This window comes from Ictidomys tridecemlineatus, chromosome 12 (genome assembly GCF_052094955.1).
Source record: "Ictidomys tridecemlineatus isolate mIctTri1 chromosome 12, mIctTri1.hap1, whole genome shotgun sequence".
In the NCBI taxonomy this organism is placed as follows: domain Eukaryota; kingdom Metazoa; phylum Chordata; class Mammalia; order Rodentia; family Sciuridae; genus Ictidomys; species Ictidomys tridecemlineatus.
In genome coordinates this window covers 100,417,297-100,430,599 of record NC_135488.1, presented here as the reverse complement: position 1 = coordinate 100,430,599, position 13,303 = coordinate 100,417,297, and the positions used below count along the sequence as shown (strand labels likewise).

General features: G+C 44.4%; 1 protein-coding gene across 4 annotated transcripts in view; it reads right to left on the bottom strand.

Moving 5' to 3' along the window:
- Nucleotides 1-36: 36 nt before the first annotated feature.
- Nucleotides 37-13,303, bottom strand: part of Ift172 (intraflagellar transport 172) — a 36,857-nt gene continuing 23,590 nt past the window's right edge. For 3 of the 4 annotated variants that reach the window (XM_005322517.4, XM_078029487.1, XM_013357399.4), the window contains 25 exons: nucleotides 13,056-13,176; nucleotides 12,442-12,586; nucleotides 11,838-11,927; nucleotides 11,161-11,258; nucleotides 10,906-11,041; nucleotides 10,706-10,822; nucleotides 10,226-10,368; nucleotides 8,984-9,077; nucleotides 8,572-8,636; nucleotides 8,196-8,376; nucleotides 7,880-7,989; nucleotides 7,658-7,787; nucleotides 5,279-5,377; nucleotides 4,991-5,100; nucleotides 4,793-4,856; nucleotides 4,494-4,580; nucleotides 4,095-4,211; nucleotides 3,209-3,319; nucleotides 2,791-2,910; nucleotides 2,001-2,096; nucleotides 1,742-1,801; nucleotides 1,564-1,662; nucleotides 888-1,041; nucleotides 371-462; nucleotides 37-185 (listed from right to left, as the gene is read on the bottom strand). In XM_005322517.4, coding sequence (XP_005322574.2) covers nucleotides 96-185; nucleotides 371-462; nucleotides 888-1,041; nucleotides 1,564-1,662; nucleotides 1,742-1,801; nucleotides 2,001-2,096; nucleotides 2,791-2,910; nucleotides 3,209-3,319; nucleotides 4,095-4,211; nucleotides 4,494-4,580; nucleotides 4,793-4,856; nucleotides 4,991-5,100; nucleotides 5,279-5,377; nucleotides 7,658-7,787; nucleotides 7,880-7,989; nucleotides 8,196-8,376; nucleotides 8,572-8,636; nucleotides 8,984-9,077; nucleotides 10,226-10,368; nucleotides 10,706-10,822; nucleotides 10,906-11,041; nucleotides 11,161-11,258; nucleotides 11,838-11,927; nucleotides 12,442-12,586; nucleotides 13,056-13,176 — 2,729 coding nt within the window. In that variant the 3' untranslated portion in view covers nucleotides 37-95. Of the gene's footprint in view, nucleotides 186-370; nucleotides 463-887; nucleotides 1,042-1,563; nucleotides 1,663-1,741; nucleotides 1,802-2,000; nucleotides 2,097-2,790; nucleotides 2,987-3,208; nucleotides 3,320-4,094; nucleotides 4,212-4,493; nucleotides 4,581-4,792; nucleotides 4,857-4,990; nucleotides 5,101-5,278; nucleotides 5,378-7,657; nucleotides 7,788-7,879; nucleotides 7,990-8,195; nucleotides 8,377-8,571; nucleotides 8,637-8,983; nucleotides 9,078-10,225; nucleotides 10,369-10,705; nucleotides 10,823-10,905; nucleotides 11,042-11,160; nucleotides 11,259-11,837; nucleotides 11,928-12,441; nucleotides 12,587-13,055; nucleotides 13,177-13,303 lie in introns of those variants that run through there. The other variant, XM_040271512.2, reaches the window with a different exon arrangement.

Genomic DNA, 13,303 nt, shown 5'->3' with positions numbered 1-13,303 from the left:
GGTGTTGGGGGTGATTCATCAAAGAATACAGTGGTATCAATTTCTTACAGAACTTTAATGAGGGAGAGGCTCAAACTCTTCCTCAGTTTTACCAGTCACTGAAAGGAAAAGCTGGTGCTGGGGAGCCCTCCACACCACTGACTGATGAATTTCAGCACATCCTGGCATACTGGGCTGTGGGAGGTCTGTGAGTAAAGGGAAAGAACATCACAGAAACTCATTAGAGTTGGTACAGAGGACATCAGCTTCATCTCCATGTCCTGGGGAGCAAATGCAGGGTCTGCACCTATCTTCTGAAAGAATCCCAGCCTTTCCCAGCCCCTCCAGCAATGCTGTTCTCCCTGCCCGCTTTCAAGTTTCCCTCTCTAACCTTAATAGCCATAAGAAACTTATTCCAGTTGTCCTTGTTAGCAGCCTTCCCTGGACGCTTAAATTCAATTTTGTTCCTCAGAATGGGGTAACCTGTGGGAGAAGAGAAAAAAAAGAACTAGAGTTTGAGAGGGATTGAAGAGGGTGGAAATAAAGAGAAGCCTGGGGATAAAGATGGCTATCATTTGTTTTAGGTGCCCTTTACTAAATTAAAGTGAAATGATGTTTTTTTTTTTTTTTTTTTGGTTCCAGAGATTGAACTCAGGGGCACTCAACCATTCAGCCACATTTTATATTTTATTTAGAGACAGGGTCTCGCTGAGTTGCTAAACGCCTTGCCAATTATAATTTATTTATATGTGGTGCTTTAAACTCTCAATCCTCCTGTTTTAGCCTCCAGAGCTGCTGGGATTATAGGTGTGCGCCACTGCGCCTGGCAAAATAAAGTTTCTTGATCCTTCTACTTTCCCCTCCTTTCTACGTGCCATAGGATAAGGGGGTGCTGTGGGGTTCTATACCTGTGATAAGGCAGGGAAGTGCCCGAACTCCAGTGCTTGCTGCCACTAGGGAAGCCTCATAGGCACCACGCTCATCCCGAGGCAGAACCTGCTCCAGTCGCTGGTCCATTGAGACTGTGAGTACCCAGTCTCGAACCTCCTCTCTCTGGGCTTCCTGGTGGGGACAGAGGGAGCAAGAGCTTTATAGATGGTAGGGCAAATGGCTCGGGGGATGGGATTTCCTATACCCTCATCCTGTACACCAGCTTTTCAGCCATAAATGATCCTCCTTGAATTGAGGGACAATAATGAGAGCTGAGGTCCTTCTAAAGATGGCAACCAAAGCTGTTCTCCTTTCTTCTATACCCTAGCTCTTTTTTATTTTTATTTTGAAACAGGTTCTTGCTAAGTTCCCCAGGATGGTCTCAGACTTGAGATCTTCCTGCCTCAGTTTTCCAAGATGCTGGGATTACAGGTGTGCGCACCCCTGTAGCCTTTTTTTTTTTTTTAATATTTTTTGGTTGTCCATGAACCTTTATTTTATAATTTATTTATATGTGGTGCTAAGAATTGAACCCAGTGCCTCACACATACTAGGCAAGCACTCTACCACTGAGCCACAACCCCTGCCCCTGTCCTGCCTTCTTAATGCACTCCTTTGTTGACACCTTCCCATTTTCCAACCTTGCACCCTTACCGGTATGTGCTGCTTGGCTGGTAGTGGCACCTCAAATGGAATGTCTGTATCCTGAAAATCAGAGTGGTCAAGGGCATCCAGAGTCCCTTCTTCGATTGCCTATGGCACAGTGGACACCATGACATAAGTATAGCTTGTGACAGGCAAAGCCTCCCAACCTCTGCACATGATTCCTTACATCGGTAAGATCCAAAAAGCGGTTGAGGAAGATGAAGGCCATGTTCTCCCATCCAACTGCCTATGGCAAAAAAAAAAAAAAAAAAAAAAAAGCAAATGGGAAAGAGCAAGCTGAGCTTGGATGCCACTGGATACAGGGACACACTGCAAGCAGATATAGGAGACCTGTATCTACCCCACACTCAGCTTAGCTCAAGGGATATTCTCTATCTTCCGACTCTGTTCTAGCTTCAGCCCCACCCTTCCTTGTTCCAGCTCACCTGGGCAGCAATGCCTGCTTCATAGAAGGCCTTATCTGCAGGTAGTAGCTGGGTGTGACGCAAGAGTGAAACAGAAAGCCTGGCAGCCACAGTTTCCTAGAGATTGAAAGCAAAGCTTTAGGATCTTGGCACTAGTGGCTGAGCTACCAGATGAATGATCCTGTAACTAATAGCCACAAAACTATAAAACTAATAATCAGTGTTAAACTGATCTGTATCTCAAGCTGTTTGGCTCTTAGTTTCTTTCACTGGCACAACAGAACTGAGCCTAGATTATTTCTAAGCTTCCTTCCATTTCTAGAATTCTGTCATCCAACTACATGAAATAAATACACAGCAAATTATCAAAAATAAGTCAAAAGCGTGTATACATTGTGGGGATGTAGCTCAGAGGTAGAATGCCCCTGGTTTAATCTTTAATTAATAAATGAATAAATAAATAAATAATGTGTGCATTATATGGGTTGAATAAAGAAATCATGGAATTTGAAGGTTTAAACATACTAAAACTATACTGGAGATGTGGGTCAGTGGTAGGGTGCTTGTCTAGCATGGGTCAGGTGCTGGAGATCTAACAACAACAACAAAAAAATCTGAAGCTGTATGGGCCTCGAGCCCTAAGAAGGTCAAGACAGTATGGGAAGAATACCCACTTCAACAAAGGTTGAAGACTAATTTATATAGAAGAGGGGAAGTCCAAGAATCTAAGCTCAGGAATCCAGAACTTGGATTCATTCAGCTTCTTAGGTTTGAAGATGCCTGCATCTCATCTCCCCGCACTGCATCTCACCAGCTGTTTGATGCTCTGGGCTGCAGAGCGAGTGGCGTAGTAATGAGCAATCAGCAGCATCGTTTCAAACTCCTCATGAGCTGGAGAGTTGGCCTCACTGGATTTCACCAGGTTTTCACACTAGGGAAGGAAGAGAGCGAGGCTGGCTCAGGGGTCAGAGAAGGACCAGTGTGACAGAGAAGTCACTGATGGCTACCTGGACAGAGGAGAGTAAAATACATCTTGAGAGTAACAGCTTATGGTTTATGTGCATGAAAGAAGAGACTGGGATGGGGACAGGTGGAGGAGTTTTTCTTTTTTGGCAGTATTAGGTAGGAATTGAACCCAGAGCCTTGTAAATGTTAGGCAAGTGCTCTGCCCATCATATCCCCAGCCCAAGAGAAGCCCTTTTACACCATTGTGGACCCAACTTCCTCACCAGATTAAAAAGGACATCCCGAAGATCGGCCCAGCTATGATAGGCCTCAGCACTGTTGGTCCCAGGAGAGCTGACCATGTCCGTGAAGATTCTTTTGTAGATGTTGAAGTTCTAGAGGTTGAGGGAGAAGGGGGATCAGAGTGTGGGGCTCAAGCAAGAGAGAAAGTCAGTGGAAGTGGAGCCAAATGGAGGAGAGTGTTTATGTGTGGGTTTTTTCTTGCGGGGGGGGGGGGAGGTGGAGTACTAGGGATCAAGCCCAGCCAGAGGTGCTCTATCACCGAGTTATATCCCCTGCCTTCTTTACTTTTTATTTTGAGACAGAATCTCACTAAATTGCTGAGGTTGGCTTGCCTCAAACTTCTGATCCTCTTGCCTCAGCCTTCTAAGATGATAAGATTGTAGGTATGCCACTGTGCCCAGCTGTGTGTGTAGAAGCAAAGGGACATTGATGAAGAAAAGTGCTGATTATCTTAAGAGAGAGAAAGTAACTACTTATAAGCTGGTACTCTTGAGTTTGGGAAAATACATGAATGAGAATGCAGTCATAATATTAATGGACTAATATTCTAGAGAGCTGTGTTTCTCTGATAGGAGGGCAGTGTTTATTCTCTGAGGAAAGTCAATAAGTAAGCCTTGGAGGAGTGTGCAGGACTCCTCTGAAAGACAGGTCCTTGGGTACAAAGAGCACAAATAGCTCATTGAATGTTTCTTCAAAGGGTAAGTCTTCTTGAGAGGTTACACATCAGGAGAGGTTGGATGGGGACTCTGGCCATGATATTCTCAAAGGGCAGAATCCTTTGAGAAGACAGTCCCTGAAGGGATGGGAATTCTAGAGGAAGAAAGAATCCCCTGGTGGAAACATTTGCCTCAAGGAGAAGGCTGGTACCTGTGGATTAGCAGGAGCTCCATGTTGCACATAGAGAGCCAGTGCCTGGGCAGAGCCACCCTCCCGGATCAGGTGAGTTGCATACAAAGCCACGTATTTGTGCAAAATCTTGTAGTTCTGTCCAGGGATGGAGGAAAAGCACAGGTAAGGGTAGGGATTGGTAAGACAGGCAGGGAGGAGGTGGTAACTTAAAGCCATGGACTTGTTTAGGAGGCAGTGGACATATGCAACTCTGACTCCAATATTAGAATATGAAGCAGCATCAGACTGTACTCTCTGGTTCTGATTAGGATCTCTGGAGATTAGATTCTGGTAGAGGTGAGAGAGGCAGCTCTGGAGCTGGCAGAAAATCAAGGGAAAATGTAGAGAGGAGCTGGAATGGGGAGGAGAGAGGAGCACCTGCTTGGTAGCTGTTTCAATGCATTTGTCCCACTGGCCCTGCTCCACATACAGGTCCAAAGCAGCAATCACGTCCACACCCACCAGCTAGAGAATAATGCAAAAGATAGTTCAGAAGAGATGACCAGAGGGAGAAAAGAAAACTTCTCACCCACATTCTGCTTCTAATCTTTTTGTTGATTTTGCAACACTGGGGATTGAACTCAGGCCTCACACATGCTAGGCAAGTGCTCTACCACTGAGCTAACCCTCCAGCCCTGTTTCTGCATTTTGTCTCTCATTAACTCTTCAAGTCTCACCGAGTCCACTTTGCCCTGGTTCTTGAGGAATTCCTTATAATGCTGGTCCACATAGTCTTCATACCTGTGAAGATGGGAAATGGATAGAGATCTCAAGCTTCATTATCTTGGGGTGAAACCCTCCCCCAAAGAATGTTTTCCCTGTATTTACAAAAAAAAGTAAAACAATTTCCCAATGAGAAGGGGTCATGAGCTTACCTAGGATCTAACTCCTTGGCCACACGCTTAGCCTTGTTCCACTCTTCACCTTCAATGAAAGCATCAATTGCTTCCTTGACAAGGTCTAGGTTCAGATAGAGCTCTGCAGCCTAAACAGTGGGACATCAAAGTGGAGACCATCTTTCCCCTGGACTCCCTAGTTTCTTCTTGGTGAGTTCTCCCTCATTGCCCCAGAAAATTGCTGCACCTTCCAGGAGGCAGGTGTGATGTCACCATTCCTCTGATCTCTGTGGACCTGTTTCTTTTCAGTCATAGCACTCTACTTACTGCATTGTGCTTTCCAATTCCAATCAGCTGGGGTCCTACTGCCCGAATTACTTCCAGACTGCGCTGGGGAGGCAGAAACTTGATGGAGAGTTCAGCTGCCTGAGTGGTTGAAAAGAAGATGGAAATGAGTAGGAGAAATAAACACTACTAGGGCTCCTTGGTCTCACCCCTTTCATACATTTTCCCCTCCAGATGCCAACTTTCTCTCTGTGTTCTCTTTCACCTTCTACCTTCCTGGGCAAAGCCTGGTTCATGACTTTTTGGTTGGCCATCAGTGGTCTAATCTGTTCTGTTCTGCCTACTGTAACTCTTCCAGACACTTCCTTTGCTGTCTGAGGTCACTGCATTTGTTGCTGGTACCTGTGATAAAGTGGTTTCTCAAGTTCTTTGTCACAAATAGAATCTTGGTATTATGGTATATAGGGAAATAACTTCTGAAATGAATAGTCCAGGCATTCGGCAATTATTTGTGTTGGGCTTTTACAAGTCTCAGTTTCTTTACTTACATGCACTAGATTTTGAAGATAGTACCAAAAAAAAAAAAAAAGAATTAAATCTCTTAACAATGTTAAGCTTGATGAGTATATGTTGAAGTGGCAATATTTTAGATAAATTTGGTTAAATAAAATATATTATAATTATTATTTTTTAACATGGCTTCTAGAAAATTTAAATTATATATGTGGCATACATTTGTGACTTACACATTTCTAGCAGACAGTGCTGGTCTAGATGATTTTGATGATTCCTTTCAACACTTAAAACTCAGTCATTCTATAAATCCAAGCATCCTAGAAGGCCACTCTCTTTTCAGTGTGAGATTGATATCTTTCCCAGATTTTAATTTCCACAAGATGCAGTTTAGCTATAGTCTACCCCCCGCTCTTTCCCTCACCTATTCTTGCCTTTTTTGGCCTGACAAACCCTTCAAAGTTTAAACAGTATTTCCCTCCCCCGCCATCCTCTGACTAATCTGAAGAAGGGCAAGTCACGCAAAAACCCCATAAACAGTGCTCCAGAGTAAAACACAACAGATATTTATAAATACTTGCAGATTAAAATTGGCTAGACTCTCATAACCCGTCATCAGCCATCTTTCTACTTCCTTTGTTCAAATTTCTAGGGGCTATTCAATGATAAGACCTCAGAAACCTAAGAGACATCTTGCAGGGGCATCATCACACCAACATTGAATTTAGAGGGACAATCTCAACTGTCCATGATTCCCAGTATCTGAGGTACATTCTTTAAACTAAACATGCATCCTGATTGTGATATGTGTGATGGTTATTTTATGTGTTACCTTGGTATATGCAGTGTCCATATCTGGTCAAACATTATTTTGGGTATTTCTATGAGGATTTTTTTTTTTTTTGCTGAATTTGTTGTTTTATAGACAGTAGAGTGTATTTTGTAGAGTGTACTTTGACATATTATACATACATGGAGTATAGTTTCCCATTCCTATCGTTGTATGTGATGTGGGGTTAACTGGTCATGTATTCATATATGAACATAAGAAAGTTTGTCCAATTCATCTACTGTGTATGAGGATGTTTTGGGATGAGGTTAACATTTACATTGTAAAGCTGACTGCCCTTCCTAATATGGAAGACCACAATGAAGTGAAGACCTGAACAGAACAAAAATCTTGGTCCTTCCCCATGTAAGAGAATTCCTCCTGTCTGGATGTCTTTGAACTGGGAAATTGGCTTTTTACTGTTTTCAGACTGGAATTTATACACGGACACTTTCTGCATCTGGAGTCCAGACACCTTCAAACAGGAACAACACCATCTGCTTTCCTGGGCTTCCAATGTGCCAGTTACCCTGCAGACTTGCCTACTTCCATAAAATTGTGTGAGCCCATATCTTATTTCTTTTTCACATACACACACCTATTGATTGTTTCTCTAATATCATTTGTCTTAGAATTAGAGAAATGTACTGGACTGGCTTAATCTGCTGGAGGGTTCTTTTCAGGAGCTCTTGGGTAGAAGAGGCGGAACACATGTTTTTGTCATGGCCTCTCTCTCTGGCTATGAGTCTGGACTTGATTTTCCAGCTCTGGCCCACAGAGATCTCACCTTCCCTGAACTCCACTTTAATTCATATCCTTTAGTCTCTTCTCAGGTACAATATTAATTAATTGAGACATGTCTTCCTCTAACTTCTAATTTCTGGCTTTCAGAGCTCTGTCTTACACCCCCCCCCCTTATTATCTTTATAGGTTCTGGCTCTAGCATACAGCAGGCCCTCAACAGATATCTGTTATCTGACTAAAAACAGACACAGGAGGATCAAGACGAATGTCTGAGAAGGTGAACTGAGCACAAAAGGACCCAGGGAAAGGAGAGCAGGAAGGTCTGGCGCCCTCACCTTCATCCAGCACTTCTCCATCAGGCTGCTGCTCCCAGAGTCCCGCACTTTGAGGTAGCAATCAACTGCACGGCTATACTCTCCAGCCTGCTCCCATTGTCGAGCTTGTTCCACAAGTCCCTCCACGCCCCTGTGGAGATGAGGGGGCACGGTCTATCCTGTGCAACTCATGACCTCTATCCTCCAGCACTGCCAATGTTGCAGGGACCTCTGGCTTCATACCTGGTCCCCTTCTTTGTAGCTTCCCTTTCATATTCTTCCTGCAAGGCCTCCAACTGACCAGGTACATAGTCCTTGCAGATCCGAAGAGCATCACTCCATAGTCCAGCTTCCTACTCAGAATTTCAGGTATCAGGAGGGCAGAGGGAGGTATGGAAGCATCCTACTGCCACACAAAGACCCACTGATTTCCTGGCCCTCTCTTATTATTGTTTGTCTTCCCACTTCTCCAATCTTTTAGTACCAGGGCCAGCATGGCTCTCTATGGTCTCTCATACTCTCTCACCCTCCCTTCGTGGCCCCAAATCCAGTATCCCACCTTATAATAATTGAGGGCAAGGCCTGGTCTCTGGGCCCGAAGCAGCAGCCCTTCTGCTTTCTGAAAGTCCTTCTCTTCCAAGGCTCCTCGGGCCTGTCCTACAAGCACCTCCGCGACACTGTCTGGGTCATGGGCCTCGGCCACACGCTGAGCTGCTTCCCAATCCTGGTTGTGGACAAACCTGCCCCATGGGGAGACAAAAGAGATACTGAGTATAAGACTGAGGCCTTAATAGCAGGATACAAACAGCAATGTCACTGAGGGGGAGTCAGATTTTTTGGTACTGTTTATTGGTCTGAATGAAGGTGAAGATGACCTGAAAGATCCTGGGGCTATGACTGGGAGAACAGGATAAGGAATTTATGGGGTAACTTACATGAGGACTGCCTCCTTGGGTTTACCAGCTCTGATGAATTCCGCTTCAGCCTCTTCAAACTTACCCTATGGAAAAAGAAAGGGTAGCCACATGTGATGAAAGGATGGCTGGCATTATAGGCAGCCAGGAGATAGGAGTTTGAATATCTGGTATCAGTGGCTAGGGACAAAATAGAGTGGCAAAATCATATCCATGCCAGGTGTGGTGGTGCATGCCTGAAATCCCAGTGGCTTGGGAGGCTGAGGCAGGAGGATCCTGAGTTCAAAGCCAGCCTCAGCAACTCAGCAAGGCCCTAAGCAACTCAGCAAGACCTTGTCTCTAAATAAAATGTTTTAAAAAGGCTGAGGATATGGCTCAGTGATTAAGTACCCCTGGGTTCAATCCCCAGTATAAAAAATAATAACATCCATACCTCATCCTCCAGGTACATAGCATATCTGAGATGAATCTCGGGGGTTTTATGCTTGAGTGCTAGCCGGGAAAGCTCAAAAGCAAACTCAAAGGAGCTGAAAAAGAAGGTACAGACAGGGGTTTGCTTACTTAATACTTATAAAAAGCAAGAGAAAACAGAAAAAGACCAAGAATTGACAGGAGAAAAAGGGATAGCCTTTTAAATAACGGATATGAAGTGACAAGAGAATCATGAAGAGATATAAAACAAGACAGGCTGGCAGCCCTATGATGATTACATCACTGTCACCATGGATCTAGAGGTACCTGGACAAGTCTATGCTTTCCCTGAGATCAGAAGGAGGGTGGGCAGACAAATAGGAAAGGCAGAGGCAAGGAGGGCTCTTGCTGCTCCACACCCTCTCCTGAGCCCCGTCACATTAGCAAAAAAAAAAAAAAAATGGCTTCTCCAAAGACAAGCAAGACTACCCTCAGTGATCTGATTCTGTTCCTGGCCTTTGTAACTTTTGCTTAAGAAAAGCTCATTTTGGGACTGGGGTTGTGGCTCAGTGGTAGAGTGTTTGCCTAGCATGTGTGAGGCACTGGGTTTGATTCTTAGCACTGCATATAAATAAACAAAATAAAGGTCCATTGGCAACTAAAAAATATTAAAAGGAAAGAAAGAAACTCATTTTTCTGGGCACGGTGGCACATGCCTATCTATAATCCCTGCAACTCGGGAGGCTGAGGCAGGAGGATCATGAGTTCAAAGCCAGCCTTAATACGTTAGCAAGTTCACAGCCAGCCTTAGCACGTTAGTAACTCAGTGAGACCCTGTCTCTAAATAAAATATAAAAAAGGACTGGGGATGTGGCTCAGTGATTAAGTGCCCGTGGATTTACTCCCCAGTACTAAAAAAAAAAAAAAAAAAAAAAAGAATATTTCATTTTGCATTTAACAGACTCACACATCCATTATCCAGAACTAACTTACTGCTCAATGCAGTCCCAGCTTTCCAAACTGCTCCCTTTCAACCGTTCTTAGAACAGTCAAAGATGAAACACTGAGTCCCCAGAAAATGGGAGCAGAGTTACTAATTTATTCTTATTGTTTTATTGTATCCTTCCAAGGATCTCTCCTTACCACATTTCTTCATTCTTGCCTCAGCTTTTGGAAATATTTCTCAGTTAAACATCTATTTTCTTTCTCTATGTAGGGGCTCTGATTGGGATGGGGCCAGTGGAGGATAAACTTCAGGCCTTACCAATTGTCAGCAGCATGGTCAATAGCAGCCTCCAGGAGTCCCAGCTTGTTAAGCAGTCTAACTGCAGCCTCTCCTCCCAGGCTCTTTGCCCAAAGGTAGGCCACATGTTTGTGGGCATTAGCTCCACCATGAGCCTTGGCCACCTGCAAAACAATGTCATTGGACAATCCCCCACTGCGGAGTATGCTCCCTTCTCATCTCTGACCTCAGCTCTAATGAGGATAAGGTATATATTCTAAACCACCAACAAAAAAAGGTCTTTTAATTTGAGTTGAAATGCTTAGGGACCAAGGTTGGGCTTTAGGAAGTCCACAAACCTTTAAAATTGTAAGTGAAATTTTGTGTATACAGATGTGAATATGTTTCTGGCAAAAGAGGTTCTGGTCTTCATTATAATTTCAAAGATGCTATGACCAGTTTAGAATTAGTCACTTGAAAGTGGAAAAGAGGAATGGTGGTACCTTGGTGTGTACTCCTTACCCGGTAGGCCTCTTCCCAAAGCCCACTGGAGCGGTACATGTTCACTGTTGCCTTCCATTCCTGGGCCTCAAGGTAGTGGTACTCAGCTTCCTGCAGTCGGCCTTCAGCCTCCAGCTCCTACAGGAAGATAGATCAGGATAGAGAGGAGGCAAGGAAGCCTGGCTGGAGAAGAGCTGGGCAGGACCAAGAGAAGGGCTTACCTTGCCCAGATGGAGGTGTGTGTCACTGAGTAGATCTGGGTGGTGCTTCCCTACCAGGCGGATCATGTCATCATACAACTTGTGTTTTTTGAACATGGTGATGGCAAGATCAGGCTCTTCCACTGTCACATACAGCCTGGGGACAGGAGATACATCAGTGGCCTCCTATACCTAGATGCCTGCTGCCATTGCTTTTGGGCAGAGGGCAAGCATCCTCAGATCCCATCATCCCTTTTTCTGGCTCTGATGCCTCACCTCTCAGCCTCACGGTACTTGCCCTGCTTCTCCATTTCTTGGGCTTGTGTGATGTACAGCACAGACACATCTTCTGGTCTCATGCACTTCATTGCTAGCTGTGCAGACATATAGATCCTGGGTAGCCTCAGGAGCCAATTCCCAAGGGAAGCAGGTCTTCGGGGGAACCTATCTGCTCAGGAACTCTGAACTCTACCCGCAGTCACAAGAGTTTGGTTACCATTCATTCTAGTCAATTCAGGTTATTCCAAGTTCATAAGAAGCAGAAGCAAACTATATTCTGCTAAAATACATTTTGAGATCTTTTCAAGAGAGTTTGTGAGGCTTTGTACTGGGGAGCATGTGCTCCAAATTTTATGTTCCAACTGCCCCCACTGAGCTCTAGAGTACAGGCAAAAAACAAAGTTACAAGTGACCAAAGCTCAGATCCCAAATCCACCTGCTCTCTTATGAATTATACTCAGAGTCAGGAGCTTCTCCTCATCTCTTCTTTCCCCCTGATTAGGGAATAAAATTATCCAGACTATATTTTGGAACTCTTTCTTAACTTTCCAGGAACCTAGTGAAGGAGGGAGATCAAGTGAAAGAGATCTAGTGAAGGAAATCAGAGACCAAGGAATGAGGCAACATAATCACTAAGAAGCCTTCTTTCATCATGGATTTCACCCATTTTCTACCTTGTGGGCTTGCTCCCAGCGGCCAGCCTGGGTGTACATGTCTATGGCATCTTTGGTCCGGTCTCCCTTCGTATAGAGCTCCTCAGCAATCTGCAGTTGGAGAGGCAGATGCAAAAGGTCAGAACAACAGAGTTAAAGCAGCTTTTACAAAGAAGAAACTAACTCCAGATGGATTGATAGAAAGACTTGGATACTATCTTATAATAATAGAGAAGAAAGAATAAGTATAGATGAATTGTACCACCTACTATTTAGAAAAAAGACCAGCTCAAAGCAGTATGAGAACAATACAGTGGAATTTTAAAGGGCCTCACAATATTGCAATGCAAGGCAATTCTTTGTAGCTATGCTGAGTTATTCATAAAGAATACTCATGCTGGCACAGGAAGAGTTAGAGATCACCCTGTACATCTGGAAGGAAGGTCTGTGTCATGCTGGGATGAAACTGGGGAAGTGAATCATTTTTCTTCCTACTTATGATGGTAGTGCTGTTTAGGTCCCAGAAAGAAGGATTTGGCAAACTGGACTCTACTTCCTGTTCTGGGTGCTCCTCTTATTCCCCTATACTGCATTGCCTCAAGCTACAGAAAGGACTTTTCCTTACTTCATATTCCTGCAGAGATGCATAATGCTGGGCCACGCGAGGATAGTATTTGGACGCAGTATTTCGGTCCTGTAGATCTAATATATAAATTGCCTTCTTCCACTGGCGGGCACCCAGGGCAGCTTCAATTGCCTTAATGGAGCACCTGGCATAGTAGGGAAAGACATAAATATGTATGAGGAAAGAGGAAGATGAATGGAAGTAAAGAGCCCCCTCATTTATTTGCAGTACTAAGCACTGAACCCAGTGGTACTTTACCATTGAGATACACTACCAGCCCTTTTTTTGTTTTTATTTTGAGATATGGTCTCATAAGTTGCCAAGGTTGGCCTTGAACTTGTAATTTTCCTGCCTCAGCCTCCTGAGTCACTGGGATTCAGGTGAGTGCCAATATATCCAGCTAAAGTGCCCCTTTAAGCACATGTCAATCTTTTTCCCCCCTGCAGTGCTAGAGATCAAACTTTTGCACGTTAGGCAAGTCTTCTACCACTGAGCTACATCCCCAGTCTCCAATTACATTTTTAGATCTTTTCTTCTAGACTGTGGTATCCTCCCCTGCCCCAGTGCTTCTCACTTCAGGCCCAAATCTCTATTATACCTCCATGCTACCATACCTGGCTTCAATGTAATGATTAATGGCTGCATCAAGCTGCTTCTGTTGCACCAAGTGGTCCCCCCATGCCTCCTCTAGTCTCACCACCTCCACTGGGAAGGCCAATCGAGCCAGCTCTACCGCTGCCAGGGACAGAGACACACTGGGCTCAGAATTACAGGGATGGAACACAGAAAAATAGGACAGGGAAATGAAGCATGGAGAATGGGTAAGAAATGGAGAATTGAAGCCAGTCAACATTAATAGATA